General features: G+C 39.3%; 1 protein-coding gene across 2 annotated transcripts in view; it reads right to left on the reverse strand.

Annotated features, from left to right (window-relative positions):
- Window positions 1–23,520, reverse strand: part of NR2C1 (nuclear receptor subfamily 2 group C member 1) — a 46,625-nt gene that overhangs the window by 20,473 nt on the left and 2,632 nt on the right. The window contains exons 1-9 of one of the 2 annotated variants that reach the window (XM_055118548.1): window positions 21,419–21,437; window positions 19,197–19,270; window positions 16,292–16,525; window positions 15,686–15,767; window positions 12,982–13,161; window positions 11,081–11,228; window positions 10,054–10,144; window positions 6,310–6,494; window positions 4,240–4,405 (exon numbers count right to left, since the gene is read on the reverse strand). In XM_055118548.1, the coding sequence (XP_054974523.1) occupies window positions 4,240–4,405; window positions 6,310–6,494; window positions 10,054–10,144; window positions 11,081–11,228; window positions 12,982–13,161; window positions 15,686–15,767; window positions 16,292–16,525; window positions 19,197–19,250 (1,140 nt within the window). In that variant the 5' untranslated portion in view covers window positions 19,251–19,270; window positions 21,419–21,437. Of the gene's footprint in view, window positions 1–4,239; window positions 4,406–6,309; window positions 6,495–10,053; window positions 10,145–11,080; window positions 11,229–12,981; window positions 13,162–15,685; window positions 15,768–16,291; window positions 16,526–19,196; window positions 19,271–21,418; window positions 21,438–23,520 lie in introns of those variants that run through there. The other variant, XM_055118547.1, reaches the window with a different exon arrangement.

Raw genomic sequence — 23,520 nt, forward strand, 5'->3', positions numbered from 1 at the left:
GAACCTCTGATTTAGGGAAATAGTACTCACATAACTGAGGGCAGATTATCTGGAAAGCAATTTTCCTATATCTATCAAAAATTTTAAAATGACAACAGCCTAAAACCCAACAATGTCCTAAATAGTCTATAGTAAACCAACCTCTTTTCCAGAAAAATACATAAACCAAAATACAGATATAAAGATGTCTAAATAAGTGCTACACTTTAAATCTAGCAATAATCTAATTTTTTTTTTTTTTAAATTCTGGGGCAATACCTGGTGATTGATGCTCAGGGTTTACTCCTGGTTGGGTCAGGGGACCAAACGTGATGCTTGGGATTGAGTCCAGGTTGGTCACATGCAAGGCAAGCACTCTAACTGCTGTTCTATCGCTCCAACCCAGTAACCTAAATTTTTTATCATTAAGCTAAAGAAAAAACCCACACAACTGAGTACGTATGGGCATTAAAACCAGTCAGATGATCTGAGGTGTACTAAGTACAACATATCACAGATGTCGAAGGGGCAGGAACTGAAAAGAGTAAGATCACCCAATCCATGTTGTAACAAAGTTTGAGTATAAATATATATAAAAAGGACAGAGGTGGGGTTGCAGCTCAATAGTATAGCACTTGTTTTGCATGTGTGAAGCTTTGCGTTCAATCCCCCATTCAGCAAGATTAAAAAAAAAAAGTGGAGGTAAGTCACATAGTTGTTTGCTGTCTCAGTCATTATTAGGCAAATGAAAGCATCTGTGATGTTTTCAAATGACCAAAAAGTTTTCATCAATATAATAGAATCCCCAGAAAGGTTAGATGAAAATAAAAAGCACATCAAATATTAGTCACAAATGGTTCATCTATTTATAAATTGTTTGAAGTAGTAAAATAACAATGCATCATAGAAATCTGCTTATTGAAAACTTTGACTCCTGGCAGTGCTATGAGGACCATATGTAAAACTGGGGATCAAACCTGGGCTCGCCATGTGTAAGGCAAGTGCCCTACCCAGTATATTTCTGCTTCAGCCCCAACATAAGAAAAACTTAAATACCAGTATCAGATTGTTTTTTGCCACACCATGGGGTGCTTCAGAAGCAATATGTAATGAATGCTAGGGATCATACCCAGGACAACTGTGTGCAAGACAAGTGCCGTATCTGCTGTATATCATTTCATCCGCTGATTAAAACAATTCTTAAGAGAATTGTAGACAAGCAGATAGTAAACATCCTAATGAATTCCTCTGCCCCTCTTGGAGAGCCTGGCAAGCTACCCGTAGTGTATTCGATATGCCAAAAACAGTAACAAGTCTCACAATGGAGAGATTGATCTCTCTCACAATGAAGACGTTACTGGTGCCTGCTCGAGCAAATCACTGAGCAATGGGATGACAGTGGCAGTGACAGTGACAATGAATTACTAGGAGGCAACTGTTTTGACACATTTGTCTGTTTTTAAAAAAAAATCTGGGTGGTGAGACAGCACAGCTGGTAAGGACAACCTTGTACATGGTCAGCCTGAATTAGATCCCTCAAGACTCACTAGGAGTGATTCCTGAGCACAGAGCCAGGAAAAACTCTGAGCATTGCCAGGTATGGCTCCTAAAACCAAACCAAATAAACAAAAGACCCCAAGAAAAATTATCATACTTTCTCAGAATTGTCCAAGGTGAACAGGGGAAAAAATATGAAAATTTTGGAAATTATCAAAGATTACTGAATTTAAGGGGAGGAGTAAATAAGAAATAATACATAAATGTTCTTGCCAAATAGTTTTAAATCCTTTTATACAAATAAAATAGTAGTAATAAGTATCATTAAATTATGAACCTCAGGACAGGCTTTATTTTGATCACAACAGGGTGGTAGTAATGAAAAACTACTGCTTTAAATATAAAGCCGAGGAGCTGGAGCGATAGCACAGTGGGTAGGGCGCTTGCCTTGCACGCAGCTGACCCGGGTTCGATTCCCAACATCCCATATGGTCCCTGAGCACTGCCAAGAGTAATTCCTGAGTGCAGAGTCAGGAATAACCCCTGTGTATCGCCAGATGTGACCCCCCCCCCAAAAAAAAAGAAAGCTGAAATCATTTGCAACATATACCAGAAGAATTCATTATGAAAAGAGCTCAAAATGCTCTGCACTGCACATATCTTTATGGAGATATTAAATGAACAGAAATTTATCTGTCTCACATACTTGATTTTTTAAAGGCAAGATGTCTCTAATATTATGAAAACTAATGCTGACTAAAGAAAGTTCATGAACAAATCTTTTAGACTGAATAGACAAGATTTCTTACATTAGGAGGTGAGTTTTTAATCACAAGATGTTAATGAATAACCAAAATACCTACAGATTTTAGATTTAAAATTTAATCGTATACATTTTCCCCCCTATTTTCCTTCGGCCATACTTAGCAGTGTTTAGGGATGACTCCTAGTGGTGTTTGGAGGTTCAGACAGTACTGGGATCAAACCCATGCCTCCTGCAGGCAAAGCATTCATTGAGTTCATTGAACCATCTTTTTGGCTTCTAAATCATATACATTTTTCAAATCACAAAAATGTGATTCATTGACATACTAAAAATCACGCCCAATAGTGCATGTGGTACTAGGGATCTAACCTACCGATCTCATTCTCTTTAGTACTATTGAGATGAGTTCCATCTCATCATCTCTCTTCTTACCAAAGGTCGGTTTAACAAGTATTTGCTGAAAGCTCTCAGTGAGCCTAACCAACAGTGCTGTAGTTTCAATAGAGGAATAAAACAATAACTAAATGAGGTACTGAAAGAACTGAAAAAGGGAACACTGAGAATGATGGCTAACTGGATCAGAATGTAGTCTTAAGAGGCCAGTTATGGTGACTGGAATTACGATAGGCAACAGGAAACTATTAAGTGGAAGCATTTTTTTCCTGGGTGAGGTGGGAGAGGGGAATGGTGGGGGAAGGGAGGGAGGAAGACCACATCCCATACCTAAATTTTTTCTTGCACATTATTACAAAAAGTTCTAAATTTTCCTATATAATTATCTTTGGCAAAAGTTTACATGACAATTGGTCCACTGGTAATTCTTTTTTAATCAAATTACAGCAAATTTCTGTCATTCTGAGTTTTCTTTGCATCTTTTTCTACTAAGTCATATTTTGCAAATATAAACTTTATTATTGTATTCAGGATTTATTTTTCAGAGTGAGAGAGGATTGTGGGCCATGCCAATGGTACTCAGGAATTATTTTTGGCTCCAAGCCTAGGAATGAAACCTGACAGTGCTTGGGGTACCACATTAGTGCTGGGGACTAGAGTGGAACATACAAACATAACACAAGTGGCTATCTCTCTGGCACTTACATGCAGTTTTGATCAATGTCAGATTGGATTTTTGTGCTCATTATTTCTACTAGTAATATACCAAATAACTGAATTTTCATAAGAAACTTAGGGAAATGTGTAGTTAAGTTATGAACAATTACCCTTTGATATAATGGACAACTAAATATTTTGTCACTTTCAATCATTTGTACATCATTTACTAGTAACAGTACTGATAGCTGGCAAACGTAGGGTGGTTTAGAACAAAGGATCAAAACAGCAGACACAAGGTAGGACTTTAAAGATCCAGTCATCAAGAGTTGTGGTTCAAGCATTAGTCAAGTGCATAAGTACTACAAGGCTATTTGCAAATATTCTAGTATTCAAGATATCTTTTCTCTCTCCTAAATTAATGTCTTTACAGGAGAAAACTGGATTATTACAAAAGTACCGTCCTCACAAAATAGATGAAGTATTAAAAAGTTAAAATACAGGAAGTTGCAAAGTTCCAAATTTCTACTTAAGAATCTACTTAAATAATTAGCAATTAATAAAAGGCTGAGAGCTAGCTAACTAGGTTAATACAGAACAAATGGATTTCTTAATGGTTATTATGGCAAGAGCAAAATATCAGTGTCTTAGTTATTATGTTACCCTAAAGTTGCAGAACAGTGCATTCAACATATAATGAATGCAAATATTTACAAGCTAATATTTAATAAGTTTAAGTCCACCAACTAATAGTATACTCTGATTTATAAACAGAATACTTTATTGGGCCATCATTTTATTAAGCTGCTGTTTTGAAATTCTTTCAGGGGTGTTTCTGCCTTTAAAAGCATAACAAATATATTGATTTTTTTACGGCTTAAAATCAAAATAGATTAAAAACAACATAAAAATTAAATATATATATATATATATATATGTCAAAGTACCCTGAAAGCTACATGTGAATCGCTGAGAAGTGGCCCCTCTTTTTCGATGTAATTTATGCTCGAATCTCCAGCAATTAGGTGTACGCTTCCTTCCATGCCCTCTACTGAGCTCTGACAGGCTGTGCTCTCTCCAGGATTCAATGCTTTTGCAAGAGTGTCAAATGCCCTATAAGGAGACATCAGAAGCTGTGATCTTGGCCAATCTCCACAATGACATAAAAATCTGTAAAAATTCTGTAATTAAGATTTAAGCTCAAACTTCTTTCAAAAGAAAACCTCAGTTTATCACTGAGTACCCTCCTTCAGTGATAATTATGATTCTCTTCAGCAGCAACAAATTCAAATTAATGTACACAGTAAGAAAGCTATTATTAAGTCTGGTCATTAAAAGAAAGTTGTTAAGGGAAAATATATAGTATGGTATGGAAAAGTGGCATTAATGTGCCAGGGAGATGGCTCAAAGGGATGGAGCGCATGTTTTGCAGTGCTGGGTGTGACCCCTCCCAACAAAAACATACAGTATGGTTTGACTTGTTATTAATCTGATACTTAAGATAGAAGTCCATTTTACCTATAGAAATTGTTTAGGAAGACTGGATAAAAACTTATATTAAATTAACTGTAAACAATATACTATATATATAAAGTTAAGCTTTTAGTTACATTTAAAAATCTAGGAATATTTTAAAACTTGTGGTCACACAGCTTACATATCTGAACTTTAAGCATGACACTAATAAAGCAATTAACTATTTAGCATGTACTACTCAAAATAGCTCTGTATTTTTCAATGAGAAGATTTAGAGTTTCTTAAAATCTCACTTTCAAGAACTTACAAAGATTTTTTCCTTTTGGAAATATAGTGCCAGGGAGATAGCTCACAGGCTATGCATGTAAGATGCTCAGGTTTGATCCCTGCACAGCATGGTCTCTGAATACTGCTAAGAACAAACCCCTGAGCACCAAGTTAGAAAGTAGCCTCAGGGACTGCCAAGTCCACGGCACAAAAACACCAGCAACATGAAGTAGCATGGGAGCTCACACAGGCAATCCCTGAGTTTTACCTCTCAGTCACATCACTTCCTTATGGAGATTCAAAGGCAAGAACAACTTGTGTGGAAAAACCCTTAAGAAACTGGGTTTCTACCTACTGTGTATTTATACTGACAGAGCGAAAAACAGAATCCTTACATGAATTTCATGAGGTATAATATCAAACTAGCTGATTCAATTCAATCCATTTTGTTTGTTGGGGGGGGGGGGGTCACAGGTGGCAGTGCTTAGAGACTAGATATTCCTAGAGATGTCCAGGCCTGAGACTTGGTATTCCAGCTCCACAGCATTCAGCACCACTAGGCCCACACTCTGCAAAGCTGAGGACTGAAGAAACCCAAGGCCGCCATCATGCAAGCATGTTCTCTATCACTTGAACCATAGCCCCATCCACTCAACCAAGTCTTATTCCTTCAGTGCTGGGGCACTAAAGCTAGGTCTCTGTAAGCAAGACATGCGCTCTACCACTGAGCCACATCCTTAGCTTGAATCTTTTAATTCATTTTCATCACTCAAATTTGGTGGGGAAAATGAACATGAATGCCAAGTAAGACAAATGTCTTATACTCAATACACAAAAGATAAAATATATCAACCAAATTATTTCAAATATCAAGAACCAAGTTATTTCTTGGGGGAAAGGGGAAGAGAGCCTAAATTTTATAACTCTTACTTATATTATTTATTGATTTATTGGTCATTATTTAGATCATAACCCGCTGGACAATTTTCTACACTGAATTCAGCTTTTCCATTTAAAATCTAAACACACTGATGCTGGTGCTACAATTTTGCAATTTGTGTTAATTAAACCACACCCAAGTCTGAGCTACCAGTGGTACATGCTGCTGTCACCCTGTCAATATGCCCTGATTTTTCCCCCATATTCCTTAAATATCAAAGCAGAAATACTTGCTTTCTGAAGTTTTCATAACAAGTATTCAACATAAAAATATTTTACAAAACACTAAAGGACATTTAGGCAAAAGGGGAAAAAAAAAATCAAACAGACCTTACCTTGAAACATCACCATTAGACTGCAGGTCTTGATGAAATTCACATATAGAGGTATCACCATTGCTTAAGTTTTCAACCACAGACATTTCATTACTATTTTGAGACAGTTCTTTTGATTTTCCAAGATTTGCTAATGATGTAACCACACTAGCCAAAGTACTTAAATCTCCTTGACATGATTCAGCCTTAAAAAAGAAAAGATTCAAAAAACTTTTTAGAAATGTCTTGAAGAGATGCTATTTTAAAAAATTAAGATATAAGAAAATTAGCTAATTTTCTAAATGTTACGGAAAAGTTATGTAAGCCCCAAACTGCACCAAGCTAATATATCTGCAGTTGCTTCCTCTGTAAAATATTTAATTTCTCAAGTTCTATTAAGCATTAAAAATTTGACATCTATAATTTCTAAAATCTGTATGAGTTAGAAATAAGTAGAAGCATAATAAAAACTAATGAAAAGAGAGTGGAGAGTAAACATCATACTGAACAGACATCCTAGAATACCAACTTTTGGCAGACACTGTTAAATACCAGGCACTGTTATGTCTGAATTTGCTGAAGTATTTAGAGTATTCGACTATTATTATAAGTTGCGTATTTCCTTCTATTCTTGGCTTTCTTTTTTTTAATGAGCAACACCATAATTTTATCCATTTTTTGGTTTGGGGACCATGCCCAGTAGTGTGTGAACTTACTCTGCACTTAAAGAGTTCATTCCCGAAGGACTTGGGATAATATAGGGTGCCAAAAATTGAACCTGGGTGGGCGAATTGCAAGGTAAGTACACTACCCACTGTCTTTCCAGCCCCCATAATTGAATTTTTAATTCTAACCCCTTGCTTCTCTTCCCTTTGTTGATGTGATGGCCAGGGGCTGGGTGTGGTGCTTGCATACTTGTATTAAGGGCAAACAATGCAAGTAAGGAACTTGAAGCTCAGAGAGGTGACACACCATGCTCACTCACTGAGGCCTGCATTCCTTTAGTTGCAGTGCTTGCCAGACTTGCATTTCCCAGCAGGGGCACTCAGATAGTTTTGGTTAAATGTCTTACCAGGGGCTGCACCCCTTTGTTGGTGGTGACTACACATACCTTGCTGCAGTGTGGTCAGTCATTGCTTGCACCATCAGACAGTACTATACTTCTTTTATAAAGGATGGCAGTAAAGGGCTGAATTATTATTCCCTGTCAATTTTCAGACTAGTGAGAAAATAGAAATCCATTTCTATGACTTATTTTGAGGTCACATCTGGCAGTGTGTGGGGGCAAAAAGGTACTGAAAACTAAACCTAGAGCCTCACACATAAAAGGTGGCACCCATAGCCTGCCAAAAGCAATCTTTAATGCCGATAGGAAGAATTAAGCTTCCACTTAAATTCACAACTTTTTGTACTTTAGATATATTCCAATCCGTTAGTTATTCTTTTTTATTTTTTGGTTCACACCCAGTGTTGCTGGGCTGGGAGATCAAACCCAAGCCTCCTGCAGACATAGCATATACTCAGCCTTTAGAGCTACTCTCTCCTCAGCCCTAGCCATTCTTTATCTGTTTCGTTTCTGAGACACACCTGGCTATGTTAAAGGATGACTCCTGGATGGTGCTTGGGGAAACATGAGATGTTTGGGACAGAACCCAAGTGGGCTGTACAAACAGAAAGTGCCTTACCCACTGTGCTTTTTGGTTCTAGTCTTTTTATTAATACTTAAGCAATTCCATTCATTTGATAGGAGTCCCTATCCTGCTAGGATCCTAATTATTTTCCCCTTGACTGTTTTTGTTTTTAATGTTCTTTCGTTGGTTTTGGGGCCATACTAAAGGGGTTCATTCTCTTGGTTCTGCTCAGGGATCACTCCCAGCAGTGCTCAGAGGACTATGTTCAGTGCTGGATTCAAACCAGTGTTGGCTGCATGCCAATCAATGAACAAATCATTAAGTACTTTATTGGCCTAGAGTCATTCATTGAGTAACAAACCATTACTGAGTTCTTACATAATTACTACCTACATGTGTACTTTACTTAATCCTTGCAACAACTCCTTATTGCTGAGGAGAATTATTATCAGTCTTGCAGTAAATAGTGTAGGCAAGATGTGAAGTTATGTCTTTTGTATTGGAAAGTCTATACTTGGGGGCTAGAGAGAATAAAGAAAATAGGGCACTTGCCATGCAAGTAGTTGGTCCAAGTTAATCCCCACTACTCCACAGAGTTATGCCTGAACACAATCAGGAATAAGCCCTAAGCACTTCTGCGTGTGGCCCCAAAACTTAAAAAAAAAAAAAAAAAAAAAAAAAGCAAGCTATGCTCCTCAAGGTTTTAGTCTTCTTACATAAGAACTAAAGGACTTAACTTTTTGTTTCCTGGGCCACACTTGGAGGTGTTAGGGTTTACTCCTAGCTTTGGGGTCAGGGGAATTACTCAATCATGACAGGGCTCAGCTAACTGACCAGTCATATAACTTGCTCAAGCTCATACTTAATAGCTAAGTGGCAGATAAAACTTAATTCCAGGGTGTTGTATTCAACTAAGTTCAAGCACTAAGTAACAAATGCACAACAAAACGTAAATAAGATAATTTTCTAAATCATAAAACACAAAATCACATTACAGCATCAAATACCAGTCATAGACAACCTGAGATTTGCTTTCAAAGTTTTTTTGAGAACTGTTTTGTTAATAGAGGCTCTTCCCAGCAATGCCACTAGGCCACTAGGGCTATACTTGGACAGCTCAGGAAGCCCTGCAGCACTGGAGGTTTAACTCCGGGCCCTGTGCAAGGCATGTGCTCCAGCCCTTGGAGCTATCTTCTCAGCCCACGGGATTTTTTTTGTTTTGCTGGGGGAGGGAGGCATATGGGTTTCTGAAAACTACAGAAACTTTATCTGTACACTCAATTTAAATTAAGAAACAAACAAAACAAAGAATAAAAAGTGAGAAGGGGAAAACCCCCCCCCCTTTCCCTCCCCCCCCGGAGCAATAACACAGCGGGTAGGGCGTTTGGGACCCGGGAGAAATGGGTGAGATTTCTCCGTGCCTCTCGAAGAGCCTGGCAAGCTACTGAGTACCCTGCCTGCACGGCAGAGCCTAGCAAGCTACCTGTGGCGTATTCCATATGCTAAAACCGGTAACAACAAATCTCATAATGGAGACATTATTGGTGCCCGCTTGAGCAAATCAATGAACAATGGAACGACAGTGCTACAGACTTCTTGAATAAAGAGATGCAACCAAAATGACATATTAGCTCTTTCAATCAAATTTCTGAATGAGACATAGTGAAATTTCCCTAAACCTAAAACATTAAGTATTTTGCACTATAAAATTTGTAGGAAAGTATGAAAGACATATTAGTAATTTTGTATTGCAAGTTCTATTCTGAAAACTTTTATTTCAAGATAAAAGAAATCTAAAAGATTTATCTATTATTTTCACATTAGAAATTTAATTGTTCTAACAGACAAAATTTTTATCAAATAATTGAAAATCTGTTTTAGAAAAGAAGTTTTTCTAAAGCTTAAAAACAAAAAGCAAATTTTAGGGCAGTCGTGATAGTACAGTGGGTTTTGCACACAGCCAACCTGGTTTTGATCCCCGACAACCCTTATAGTCCCCTGAGCACTGCCAGGAGTAATTCATGAGTGCATAACCAGGAGTAACCTGAGCCATTGGGTGTGGCCCAAAATTACTCTGCTCCCTGCCCCCCCCCCCCCACCAACAAAAAGTAAACTTTAAATGCACTAAACACACCTTATCTGGTGTCATCAGCATAGCTGATTCAGTTTTTATTCCAGACTGATGAATATTCACAAACATTCCTGAATCTAAGAGTCCTCCTGACCTGTAACAAGTAAGTACATATTTTAGCCATTGTTCTAGTAGGAAGAAAAATAAATAACCAGCTACATTGTGTTAAAATTTGCCTCTTATTTAAAAACGAATTTAAGCTTTAAAACTTAAATTTTTCCTTAACCTGCAAGTTGTATCTATGTGATGGTGCTTTGGGAACCATGCAAAGCTTGGGACTGAGTCTGAGGCTCCTTGCATGCAAAGTGTGAGCTCCAGCTTTCTAAACTACCTCCCTGGCCCCCAAACTCAAACTTTACATTGAGAGGTTTGCTCTAAATATAAACACACATACACTTTTTGCAGTGTCAAGAACAGTACCCAAGGGCCCTTAATGTGTTCACTCTGAGTAACATCTGGCCCCAATAAATATTTATTTTAAATAAAAATCCATGGGGGACGGGGGGGGGGGGAGGGGGGAAGAATCTGTAGCTAGTGACTTAGGGTCTGAGCTCAAATTTGAAGTCTTTAAAGGTATTATCTTCCAAAGCTTTCTAAAAGCTGTACTTCCAGTGCTGGATGTTTGCTTTGGAGCCTTTGCATTATTTCACAGCTTCATTTACCCACAGATCCCAATTCAAACAATTCTGTCAGTGATCTGGGAGTCCTGGTTCCCTGCTGTCACAGGCTGCTTGAGTTCTTACGTCCTTCCTTACAACATTCTTTTCTAGACGCCATTCCTCCCCAGTGCTATAAACTTTGCTGTTTGTTTCAGTTCATATGCCCAGAACTAGCTCATTTTTGTTCTTAGGAGATTCCCTCTACCTTATCAATTCAGATGGTTCTACTTCTTAAAAATAAATTTCTCTAAATTCTGTTGTTACTACTGACTTAAAATCTGGCACATAGATTTCTTGTAATAGTTTAAAATTAAATAGAGTTCTTTTGATGAAAAAGCTATTTAATGTTTTATTTGCTACATTTACTATACCTCACAGTTTCACTATCTGTTACAAAAGTTGGAGTTGCAGCTAGTGGGCTCCGAAGATCCTTTCTTATATAAATTTTTTCTGTTGAAGCAGCACAGCTGGAAGATTTTTCTCTGGACACTTCAATGGGTTTTCTTTCACACTGAACAGCTACAAAAAATGCATTAAACTATTTATACTGCAATGCAGAATTCACAGGTGATTACAAATGCAAACTCTAGGTCAGCAATGCTGCTATGGAAAGCAAAAACTACTGAACTCCAAAGATAAGCAACAAGCTTTAGAAGTCACTTCCTTCTGAAGAAGTCCTACCAAGTTGCTTCAAAATGTAAAAACTGGAGAATGGGGCCCAGAGCTATAGTACAGTGGGTAGGTTCAATCCCTGGCATGCCATTTGGACCCTGAGCACCACCAGGAGTAATTCCTAAGTGCAGAGCCAGGAGTAACCCTAGAGCATCACCAGGTGTGGCCGCCAAACAAATCAAGTAACCAAAAAAAAAAAACCCTAAGGCCAATTTGTATCTCCTCCTCTCCTCATCCCAGCTGTGGTAGAAATGCTTTTATTTTATAATTTTTATACCTCGGCCCCACCCAGAGTTGCTCAGGGGCTACTCCTCACTCTTAGTGACCCCTGGGAAACACTTTGTTTTAAAAGCCCACTATTGAGAAAGAAAAACTCAAGTTAGGAGTCTGTCCCTTACCTAAGAGTTTAAAAAATGAAATAATATTTAACCAACTGGGTGATATAAATGTTGCAAAATGATCAAAGTTAGATTTTTGTTTTCTTCAAAAGGCAAGCTTTTTTTTTTTTCAAAAGAATTTTTTTTTTTGCTTTCTGGGTCACACCCGGCAATGCACAGGGGTTACTCCTCTCTGTACACTCAGGAATTACTCTTGGCGGTGGTCAGGGGACCATATGGGATGCTGGGAATCGAACCTGGGATGGCCGTGTGCAAGGCAAACGCCCTACCTGCTGTGCTATTGCTCCAGCCCCTCAAAAGAAATTTTAACAGTTTTGTCTATAAAGCCATTATAACAGCTTCATCTATAAAATTGAGGCAATATACTTATTTCAAAGGAATTTCCTGATACTTAGAAGAGAATGTAGTACAGTGGTTAAATGTGTATTTTCTTTCTTTTGTTGTTTTGGTGTAGGGGCCACAATCAGGATGCTGGGGATCGAACACAGATCAGCTATACCTAGGGATGAATCCTACCTGCTGTACCTCCACACTGGCCCCAGATGAACATTTTCTGAGAGAAAAAACAAAGAAAAAAGCAAACCACCATTTTTTTCTTTTTTTTTGCTTTTTGGGTCACACCCAGAGATGCTCAGGAATTATTCCTGGCTCTGCACTCAGGAATTACTCCTGGTGGTTCTTAAGAGACCTTATGGGATGCTGGGGATTGAATCTGGGTCAGCCTCGTGCAAGGCAAATGCTCTACTTCGATGTACTATCGCTCCGGTCCCAGCAAACCACCAAGCTTAAAATCTAAGTTGTGCCAGTTACTAGATTTATGACCTTGGGAAAACTCAATTTCTATTCTAGACAAAACCAAAATGGGTAACAGTAGTTAGTACTTCCTGCACAGAACTACGCTGTGACAAAAAAAAATTTAATTTATATGCAACAAATACAGTTAGTAGTAGTGATAGTAGAATTTTGGTTAGTGTTGTTATCTTATTAACATCTATTAGCTGTCACATTTGTTTCAATCATGCATGGCACATAGGCATTCCATAAGTATTTGTTACATCAATAAAAATACATATATGCATATAATTTGTGAGTTTTAGTTAGAAAACTATAAATTAAGAAATTACTTATTTAATATGCTAATTTTAAACATAAGTTTGCCTGAATCCTTAAAAGTAGTTCTTCCCTTTAAGGTTAATACATACAGTCTTGTTTCATTCCAAAGGCAATACATCTCTGTAATCTGCAGTACTGACAACGATTTCGATGATGTTTATTAATAATACAATCCTTTGATCCTCGGCATGAATAAACTAAATTTTTTCGAATGCTTCTTTTAAAAAATCCTTTGCACCCTTCACATGTTACTGCTCCATAATGACGTCCTAGAGGGAAAAAGAAATCACATATTTTAGAACAGAAATGAAGTTCATTTCTTCCCTTGAAACAACAACAAGAAATGAGGTAAAATTGAGGTTTCTCGGGTTTTGACAAAAAACATTTTGGTGTTTTATTTTTTGGGGCCATACCTGGCTGTACTCAGGGCTAACTCCTGGAAGGGCTGGGCAACCATATGGGATGCCAGGGATCATACCTGGATTGGCTCATACAAAGCAAGCACCCAACTTATGGCTTGACAGAAAACATTTGAGGAAGCCATTAAACTAGGTAACTCTGATAAAATAATGAGTATAAGTTTTCAAATTATCTACAATAAGTCTAATGCCACTATGCAAATTTTGAGAAAGATATCACCCAAATTAGAACTCTCATATATTGTAATTTTATTCTGAAAACTAAACTGCTGAAAAAGAAAGTTAGTATTTAACCTATTTATAATCCCTCATTTTAGGTTCCAATTTTTAAATTTTCTCCAGCATATACCTAGTAACAGACTGAACACACTCTGGGAAAAGTTCCAGTGAAGGTTTTTGTGATGAAGCCAATAAAACAGAGACCTTCATATGACATCCAGGCCTTCCCAAAATGTGGTCAATAGGGGTCCTGTGGGCTGAGAAACTTGTTATCACTCTCTTTAACTACCTAGAACTACCTACAAGAATGAAGATCAGGGCATTACATAGAATTAGGATTTTTGCCAGAAATATCTTCCTACTGGAAAGACCTATATCTGGCAGGGCAAACACCTAATGAGAGTCTCTAGTTTTCCCTACATAATTTCCTTCTCCTCATTAAGTGAATCCCTCCTATCTCCTTTTAAGCACAGGCCCCTAGTTCAGTCTTGAGAACAGCAATATTCTCATTTTGCCCCAGGTCTGCACTATATAGATTCTTCAGACTTGTGATTAAATTTATTCTCTACAACTAGGAATCTGTCTAATGTCATGTTGCTTAATCACTTAGAAGAACGCAGAAGGTTATGGAAACTATTTAAAGAAAATTAAAAAAAATCTTAAACCCTTAAACTATACTTTGTTGGCATCTGAATATACATATATCTATAACATACATACATATATGCGTGTGTGTTTGTATATAAATATGGGTATGGACCTTCAGCTAGAACTGAAACAATAGAATTCTGAGTACTATAGTAATAAACTTGGAGAAATGACCTGTGCAGCCACATAGAAATATAATACCTCAATTTTTCTCTGCCTATTAAAGTTATTCTGTATTCCTAAGATGACAAGTTATGCTGTTAACTACTAATGCTATTAAGCAGAACAACTTCTTTTAAAACAATCTGACAAAAACTGGTATCAGATTTATCAGGTTTTCATATAATTTACTTTCAAAAAGTGAAACTATCTTGGGTCAGGGAGATTCTACAGAAGTTAAGGAAGGCATGTGGTTGATGCCAGTTCAATCCCCATACCACATAATGCTCTGAACATTTCTTGGTGCAGCCTTGGAGATTCCTTACTACTACTGTTGTCGTAGAAGTAAACTATGGCACTGCAGGGCCCTTACACCAAATCAGCTATCTGACTACTACTAGAAGGGAGTACCACTTAGAAGGCCCCTTGCTCCAAACAAACAGTTTGTCACTTTTGAGACTTAACTAAACTGCAGTGAAGTAAAAAAAAAACAGAAACAGAAACAAAAACAAAAAAACCTTTAGGTAAGTAAAAACCCTTTGGGAAGTGGACCAGAGTTAATAGTACAGTGGTACAGGTTTTTGCCTTGCATCTGAAGACTGCGTTTGATCTCCCATATTATATACAGTCCCTTGATACCACGAGTGAGCCTAGAGCACAGAAGCAGAAGTTAAGTCCTGAGTACTGCTACATGTTGCCAAAAATATATGTAAATAGGCGCATATGCTGCCTGAGCCCATGTGCTGCTTGCGCCCACGTGGCTGAGCACATGTGTCGCCAGCATCTCCCCTCTTTAGATGTGTACTTTCATGCTTTCATACTTTGTGTCTAAAGCTCGGTTATGTGTAGGGGCTTCCTCCACCCTTGGAGAAGCCGGCGTTCTCTCTTGAGCATGTTATTTTCACTATTCTCTCTCCCACTTATCCCTTCCTCCTTCCCTCAGAAACCTCTAAATAAAATCTATTTACTTAAAATATATATATATATATACACACAAATAAATAAAATCTTTAAGGAGTCAGAGAGATAATACAATGGGTAGGATTCCTGCCTTGCATGCAGCTGAACGGGGCTCTATCCCTGGCATCCTTTATGGTCCCTAACCCCTACCAGCAGTGATCCTGACCACAAAGCAAGGAGCCAGCCCTGAGGTCTGGCTCAAAAAGCAAAACCAAAAAAATCTTGGGGGTAGGGGAGGGTGGGGGGGAATATCAGTTCAATTTACTGCTACAAATTTGAAACATAAAAATGCTAAGCTTCTTCTTTTTTTTAAACTTCCAATGAACAACATGGTAAATATGAAGGTTTTGTTAATATTACAACACACAGAAACTATTTTTAATATTACCTGATGCTCTGTCTCCACATACTACACAAAGATCAAAAACCTTATTTGGTCCTTGGTCCGGAGAAGAATTATCTGTCAAGAGCTAAAGAAACCCCACAAAACAAAACCAGAACAATTTATTATTACTCAGTAATACTCTCATTTTGTAAAAACTTAACAGCATATTCAGTCTCAGTTTTTGCTTTCTGTAAGTTATTCCAAAACTTTAAACTTTATCATGAATGAAAGCTAAACTTTTTCATTACATATGTAAAATTTCAATCTTATAAGACATTATTAATGGCTAATGATTTCATGAAGAGTCAATGAGGTATCTGCATAGGCTCAGCATATGAAAGCTGGCACTGGGATCAAGGCTGGACTAAATGCTCCTTTTGAGTATTGGTGGGAGGTTTCCACAGCACAGAGTTGGGAGTAATCTCTAAGAACCACTAAATAGGCCACAAAATAACTTACTTCATTAAACATACAAATGTTAAACATACAAATAGAAAATATCAGCATGCATCTCACCCACTAACATATATGTACAGTTCTTAATGGTAGGATTTATATTTATGCCATGCATTTTAATATTTTTAAGTGAAAGGTTGAAAAATTATTTACTTGGAGGTGTTGTGCAGATAGATCAGGAGTTGTAAAAAATAACTGGTTGACGCCTGCTGCATCTGGGGTTGTGAGGAAAACCTTTCCTGGAGTAGTGGAATCTTGTCTGGCTAGAATGACTTTGCTTGGAGTAGATCCATCGTGATTTGTTAGAATGAACTGCTTGCCTTGTGTATTATGATCAAGAGCGGTCACGATCTGGATTTTCTGGCCAGTTTGCTGCTCAGTAACAATCTAACAGAACCATATCAAATACATAATCAGTTCAACGCAAGCTTCTCTCAATATCACAATTTTCTTATACTTCAAAAAATTTAGAACACCGTACCCCCCCCCCCCACACACACACACTTTAAACTAGCAACTCTACTTTTTAAAAACTCTATGCTACAGATGTGCAAAAAAATACACAGTAAAATATTTGGGCTTCATTATTTTGATTCCTTCCTCTCTTTTTTCTTTCACCTTCCATTCAAGGGGTAGGGAACCCTTATTCTGCCAGGAGACATCTGGAAATTTGTAATATCATTTGTAGGTCATACAACAGAGGTAGACATGTCGCAGGCAGTCAATGGGAAACATACACGTGTTTGTCCTGACACATACCAGGGTCAGACCACATGATTTTGCAGAACATATGATCTGTAGGCTGGATGTTCCTTACCTGATTAAGGTAAATATTCTTGGCAACCTATTTGCTAAGCATTGTTTGTTGTGGATCCTAGATATTATAAATAAACAAACAAAATTCCTGCTTTCGTGAAAGCAGGTTTGTTTTTTTTTTAAATTTAATCAGGGCTGGATCCATAGCACAGCGGTTGGGCAAACGGTTGGGCGTTCGTCTTTCACGTGGCCGACCCGAGTTCAATTCCTCCGCCCCTCTCAGAGAGCCCAGCAAGCTACCGAGAGTATCGAGCCCGAGCGGCAGAGCCTGGCAAGCTACCCGTGCGTATTGGATATGCCAAAAACAGAAAGTCTCTCAATGAGAGACGTTACTGGTGCCCACTCGAACAAATCGATGAGCAACGGGATGACAGTGACAGTGATTACTGAATCACTGTGAGAACAGTTACAAATCTTTCAGGATTAAGACTCAGTCATACAATGATCAAACAGCCGTGCACATGTTCCATCACCAAGTGTACCCCCTCCCACCCTCCACCCTGCCTGTGTGGCAGATGATTTTCACTTTACTCTCTCTTCACTTTGATTACATTCAATTTTTGACAGAAAACCAACTATTATTATTTAGAATTTCCCCCCAACAATCAGACCTGCCGAAAAGCCATCATTAGATCATTTGTTTTCTATTGCTGATAATGAAGAGCATATGATGTTGCATGGCCAAAAAAGCGGCTGCATGGTTTTGGAATTCTGGTATTTTAGTAATCAAGTCCAGAGGTATTTCCACCAGTAGCTGCTGCGTTCCAAGATTGGTTTGTGTGCCTCTGGAATCATGGCTGTTCTGAGTGGAGGAGCTGTTCGTGGGTGGCCGCCCGAGGTCTCATTTGGGCAGGAGCAGGGCCAGTTCTGCCCCATCCCCACCCCCCCATCACTGCAGAAGCTTTTTAGTTTTAATACTTTTTGTTCTAGGGCCACACTGGCTCTGGCTCTGTGTTCCAGAGACCATGTGGCGCCAGTGACTGAACCCGGGTCTCCAGCATGCAAAGTATGATGAACTGGATCCTTCTACATTTTCTCTAGCACAAAGCTTTTATTTCAGCAAAGAGAAACCAATAATGATAATCATCATCATCATCATCATCATCAATATTATCAGGCAGTATGTGGCCTTCTTTTACATGACCCGAGACAGAGATCTATGGAAAGGTTTGTGAAACAGAGAAGTGTGTTTTTTAAAAGTACCACTCTAGGGGGCTGGAGCGATAGCACAGCAGGTAGGGTGTTTGCCTTGCACACGGTCGACCCGGGTTTGATTCCCAGCATACCATATGGTCCCCTGAGCACCACCAAAAGTGATTTCTGAGTGCATCGCCAGGTGTGACCCAAAAAGAAAAAAAAAAAAAGTACCACTCTAGGGGCAGAGAGATGGTACGAGAAGTAAGGCACTTCCCTTGCACATGGTTGTGTTGGTTGTGACCATAGTTTGGGTGCTGTGCAGCGCACAGTGATCTCTCCTGTGATCACTCCATAAGCCAGGAATAGCCCCAGAACTGCCAGATGTGGACCACCCCTGGCCCAGCCCCACAAATAAAACATCACTCTAGATTAAGTGTAGAGAAGTCAAGAGCAGAGGGCCAGAGAGATAGCACAACGGATCAAGTGCTTGCCTGGAATGCAACTGACCCAGTTTGATCCCCAGCAACCATATGATCCCCAAGTCTTAAGCCCCATCAGGAGTGATCCACGAGTGAAGAGCCAGAAGTAAGCCCTGAGCACAGACAAACAAGAAAAAGAAAAGAAGAAATGGAAAGGAAAAAAGAAAAGAAAAAGAGATAAGAGCAGAAACAGAAAAGTCCATTAAATAGCTGTTGCACAGACAGCACTATCCTATTTATGGGCATAGATACTGGCTGGGAAAACTGGTAGTAATCAGTTGGAGAAGAGAAACTTGTATTTGGGATATCTTACAAAGGGAAAGGCAACAAGATGAAGTGGGATGGTGTTGGAACACTGTCTGAAACAACTCTACAATGAATAACTTTGTAAATCATGGTATCATAGTAAAAAAGAAAAGGTTATTTCAGAGTTCACCCTCTCCAAAAGTAATCTTTGATCGGGTGACCATAATTCTCTATTACTCTTCATCAGCTCAATATTTTCTATGCTCCTACAACACCCATACAATTATCCATGAAATTTGGAGTATCTTTTCTCTCTGTACCATCATAACCATATACAGCTGGTCTATGGTTTGGTGACTTAAGAATTAAGCATGACATACCTCTCCCATCTGTTGTTCAATTATTTGATGTGCAATTTCTTCTATGGTAGCCATGATCTAAATGCCAAAATGTCCTGTTAGAAATAAAAAAAATGCTTTTTACACAATACCCATTAAAACATACTTAAGAATTTACAAGTGAAAATTTTTTTTTGTGTGTGAGTATTCACTTCAAAACTAATCCAGTTTCCAGTGGCCCAAATGGTTCCCGAGCTCACCAGGTGTGAAAACTGAGTGCAGAACCAGGAGTAGGCCTACTGAGCACTGCCAGGTGTGACCCAAAACCAAAATAACAGAAAAATCCAGTTGAACTGGCTAGGATGAGAAGAATAAACAAGATAGCCATGATTACCATTATTATAATAATACTACATGCACTGTCATCCTGTTGTTCATCAATTTGCTCGAGCGGGTACCAGTAACACCTTCACTGTGAGACTTGTTACTGCTTTTGGCATATCGAATACGCCACAGATAGCTTGCCAGGCTCTGCCGTGCAGGCGGGATACTCTCGGTAGCTTGCTGGGCTCTCCAAAAGGAATGGAGGAATTGAACCTGGGTCAGTCGTGTGCAAGACAAACACCCTACCCATTGTGCTATCACTTCAGTACTACATGAAGTCCTGGTGAAGTCTATATAGATCATAAAATTATTCTCCTCTTACAAATGTGTACGTTGGGGCATGTCTTTGAACAAACATCACTGCATCTATTTAACACTTATATCACTTTCCAAAAGATTTACAGAATGCATTCATTCAAAAGCACAGATTTCTGAAAAATTTCACCATTGTTCTTCATTAGTGCAAATATTTTCATTAAAGTCAGTTTGAATTTAAAGCTACAAAGTCATGTGGAGTCCATGCCCAATTCAATCAGGTTAATCAATGGCTGAATAAATAGCAGTACCCCTACATTAGTAAATAAATAAAGCTACAAAGTTTCCAAACACACCTGAAAGCCTGTAAGATAAATGGACTGACTTTCATGTTTGCTTTTTTTCTATACCAGGTTATCAAGGAGTTGTGTTATAAAATCATGTATTGTCAGCATATATTAACGCCCTATTATATATGAACTGCTAAATAATTTTATTTTAAAATGCCTCAATCAGTTGTGCTAAAGATGACATTCAATATTAGCTTAGGGTCAAAGACACGACTCTGAGGGCTGCTGGAGCACATACTTTGCTTGCAGAAGTCCTAGGCTTGATCCCTGTCACCACATGGTGTCTCTATCACCAGTTGTAACCCCTGAGCACCATTAGGTATGGCTCAAAAATCAAAATTAAATTTAGCTTGAATTTTTTTTTTTGGCTTTTTGGGTCACACCCGGCGATGCACAGGGGTTATTCCTGGCTCATGCACTCAGGAATTTCTCTGGGGCTGCTCAGGGGACCATATAGGATGGTGGGAATTGAACCCAGGCCAGCGGCGTGCAAGGCAAACGCCCTTCCCACTGGACTACCGCTCCAACCCCTAGCTTGACTTCTGAACTCTTACAAGACTGGAAAAGCAGAGATCTTATCTCGGATACAGTCAAAATAAAACTATTCCCTAGGTGTGAGTGCTCTGGATTTATCGAACCTGCCAACCTCAAACCCATTTTCTGGTTTACCTTTCCTTATGTTTGAAGATGGAGAATAGTGCCACAGATTTGTCCTGATTCATTACTGATTTAAACCCAGAAGTTCAAAGGCCTTTCTTCATTGCATTCACCTCTATATCCTTCAGTCCAAGAGTGTGGCCCCAACTCCCTGCTGAATGTTCACATTCAGTGATCCAATAACCCAGTTTAACAAATTCTTATTGGGTGCTACAGGTCAGACATTTTTTTCAGAGTTAAGGCCAAAAGAGAGACTATTAAAAACATACTTCCTCTTCCCTTATCAATTATATATTTTAATTGGGGATGGGTATAGCACTGTGGCAGAACTCATCAAATGCCAGAGACACCACCAGGTGTGACTCCAAAACAACAAGAAAAATCACCTCTGACAGTGGTTAAGGGAAAAGTGTAGAAAATTTTAGTGAACTCCCCCTCCCTCCCAATACACTGCTAATATTTAACTGTTTAACAGTACTCAGATCTAAAATCATTAAGCAGTTCCTAAATCTCATAAGGCATTTATCTCACCAAACAAAGGAAAAATGGGGCAGGGAGACAGACAGCATAATGGTTAAGTGGTGCTGGGCTTTGTTATCTAGACACAGGAGTTTGTACCTTAGCACAAGACTCTCCGGGTACTGCTGATGTGGCCCTGCAGATTTCAATCCTCAGGCCCTAGTACCGAACTTACTATACTACAGAGAGTGGCCCCAGAGAGAACCCTAAACTTAGAAAGCCCCCCTACTGTTAAAATAAAAAAAAAAAAATCTGTGCCCCTGGAGCTTATATCTTAGTTAGAAAACAAAAATATTACTAAGATGGAAAGAGAAAAATACAGAGGTTAATGAAACTGCTTTACACGCAGTCAAGACCTCCACACTGAATATAGTCCCCAGAGCACTGCCAGGAGTGATTCCTGAACAGAGCTAGGAGTAATATGACTTATGTCAAATGTGGCCCCAAACCTCCCCCTTCACATACAAACTACCCTCTCTCTCTGAGAGCCCGGCAGGCTACCAAGAGTATCCCTCCTGCATGGGCAGAGCCTGGCAAGCTACCTGTGGCATATTAGATATGCCAAAAACAGTAGCGATAGGTCTCATTCCCCTGACCCTGAAAGAGCTTCCCATCGTTGGGAAAGACGAGTAAGGAGAGGCTGCTAAAATCTCAGGGCTGGGAGGAATAGAGACGTTACTAGTGCCTGCTCGAGTAACTCGATGGACAACAGGATGACAGTGACAATAACATAAATCAAGGACAAGAGCTAGAGAGATACTACAGGGGGTAATCCTCTTACATGCAGCATGCCATAATCTGATTCCCCAAATCACATATGGTCTGGAATTCTCAGGAGTGACCTTTAAATTCTGAGCTGGGTGTGGCCCCAAACAAAAAAATTCAAGGAGAGGGGCTGGAGAGATAAGGCAGTTGATATGGAGTTTGCCTTACATACAGGATTTGACCCCAGTGCATTATGGTCTCTCAAGCATCACCAGAAGTGACTTTTGAGCATTGCTGGGTGTGTCCCAAAATTAAAAAAAACAACAACAACTAAACAACAAAGGCTGACAAGGCTGACGGGGGTTCAATTCCAGCATCCCATATGGTCCCCCAAGCACCACCAGAAGTAATTCCTCAGTGCAGAAACAGGAGTAACCCCCTGAGCAATGCTGGGTGTGACCCAGAAAGTCAACACACACACACACACACACACACACACACACACACACACACACACACAGAGTTTTTCCTGAAAGCCAGATGAAAAAAGAACTCAAGAAATGAGCAAGATGGGCTGGAGCGATAGCACAGCGGGTAGGGCGTTTGCCTTGCACGTGGCCGACCCGGGTTCTAATCCCAGTATCCCATATGGTCCCCTGAGCACCGCCAGGGGTAATTCCTGAGTGCAGAGCCAGGAGTAACCCCTGTGCATCGCCGGGTGTGACCCAAACCCCCCCCCAAAAAAAACCCAAAGAAATGAGCAAGAGGAACTCAGGAACCCAGAAAAACTTATATACTGAAAAAGGAGGGTATGAGAAAAGCTTATGAGAAAAGATCACAGAGTAAGTGCTTTCACCATTTTTTCTTTCACCAGAAAGAAAGAAAAAAAGGATTCTGTTTCTGTTCAGGTTGAATCAGTAGTGCAGTATAGTATAATGGCAGGCACTTGCCCTGCTTATGGCTGAGCAGGGTTCAATCCCAGACACCTTAAAATGTCTCCGAGCACCTCCAGAAACAATCCCTGAGCAGAGTCAGAGCCCTGAGCACCACTGGGTATGGCCCCAAAACAAAAAAATAGAAAAGAAATTCATAGACCTAATCAACACATATAGGACATGCAGTTGTTTTTTTTTTTTTTTGCTTGTTTTGTCACAACTGGCGATGCACAGGGGTTATTCCTGGCTCTGCACTCAGGAATTACTCCTGGTGGTAATTATACTCAGGGGACCATATGGGATGCTGGGAATCGAACCTGGGTCGGCTGCATGCAAGGCAAACACCCTACCCGCTGTGCTATGGCTCCAGCCCCAACATATAGGACATGCAGTCATATTTTGTCTTCTCATGCCTCTCATCCTCTCTCTCCTTTTTCCCATAGAAAGCAGCCTCATGGCCAGTGGTATCATCCATTTCCCATTCAGATCAACATTTTTGTGTGTCTATTTTTGCAGTTTGGGGGCTACCCCCAGTGGTGCTAAGGAATTACTCCAGGTGCT

Source organism: Sorex araneus, chromosome 10 (genome assembly GCF_027595985.1).
Source record: "Sorex araneus isolate mSorAra2 chromosome 10, mSorAra2.pri, whole genome shotgun sequence".
NCBI classification, from domain to species: Eukaryota; Metazoa; Chordata; class Mammalia; order Eulipotyphla; family Soricidae; genus Sorex; species Sorex araneus.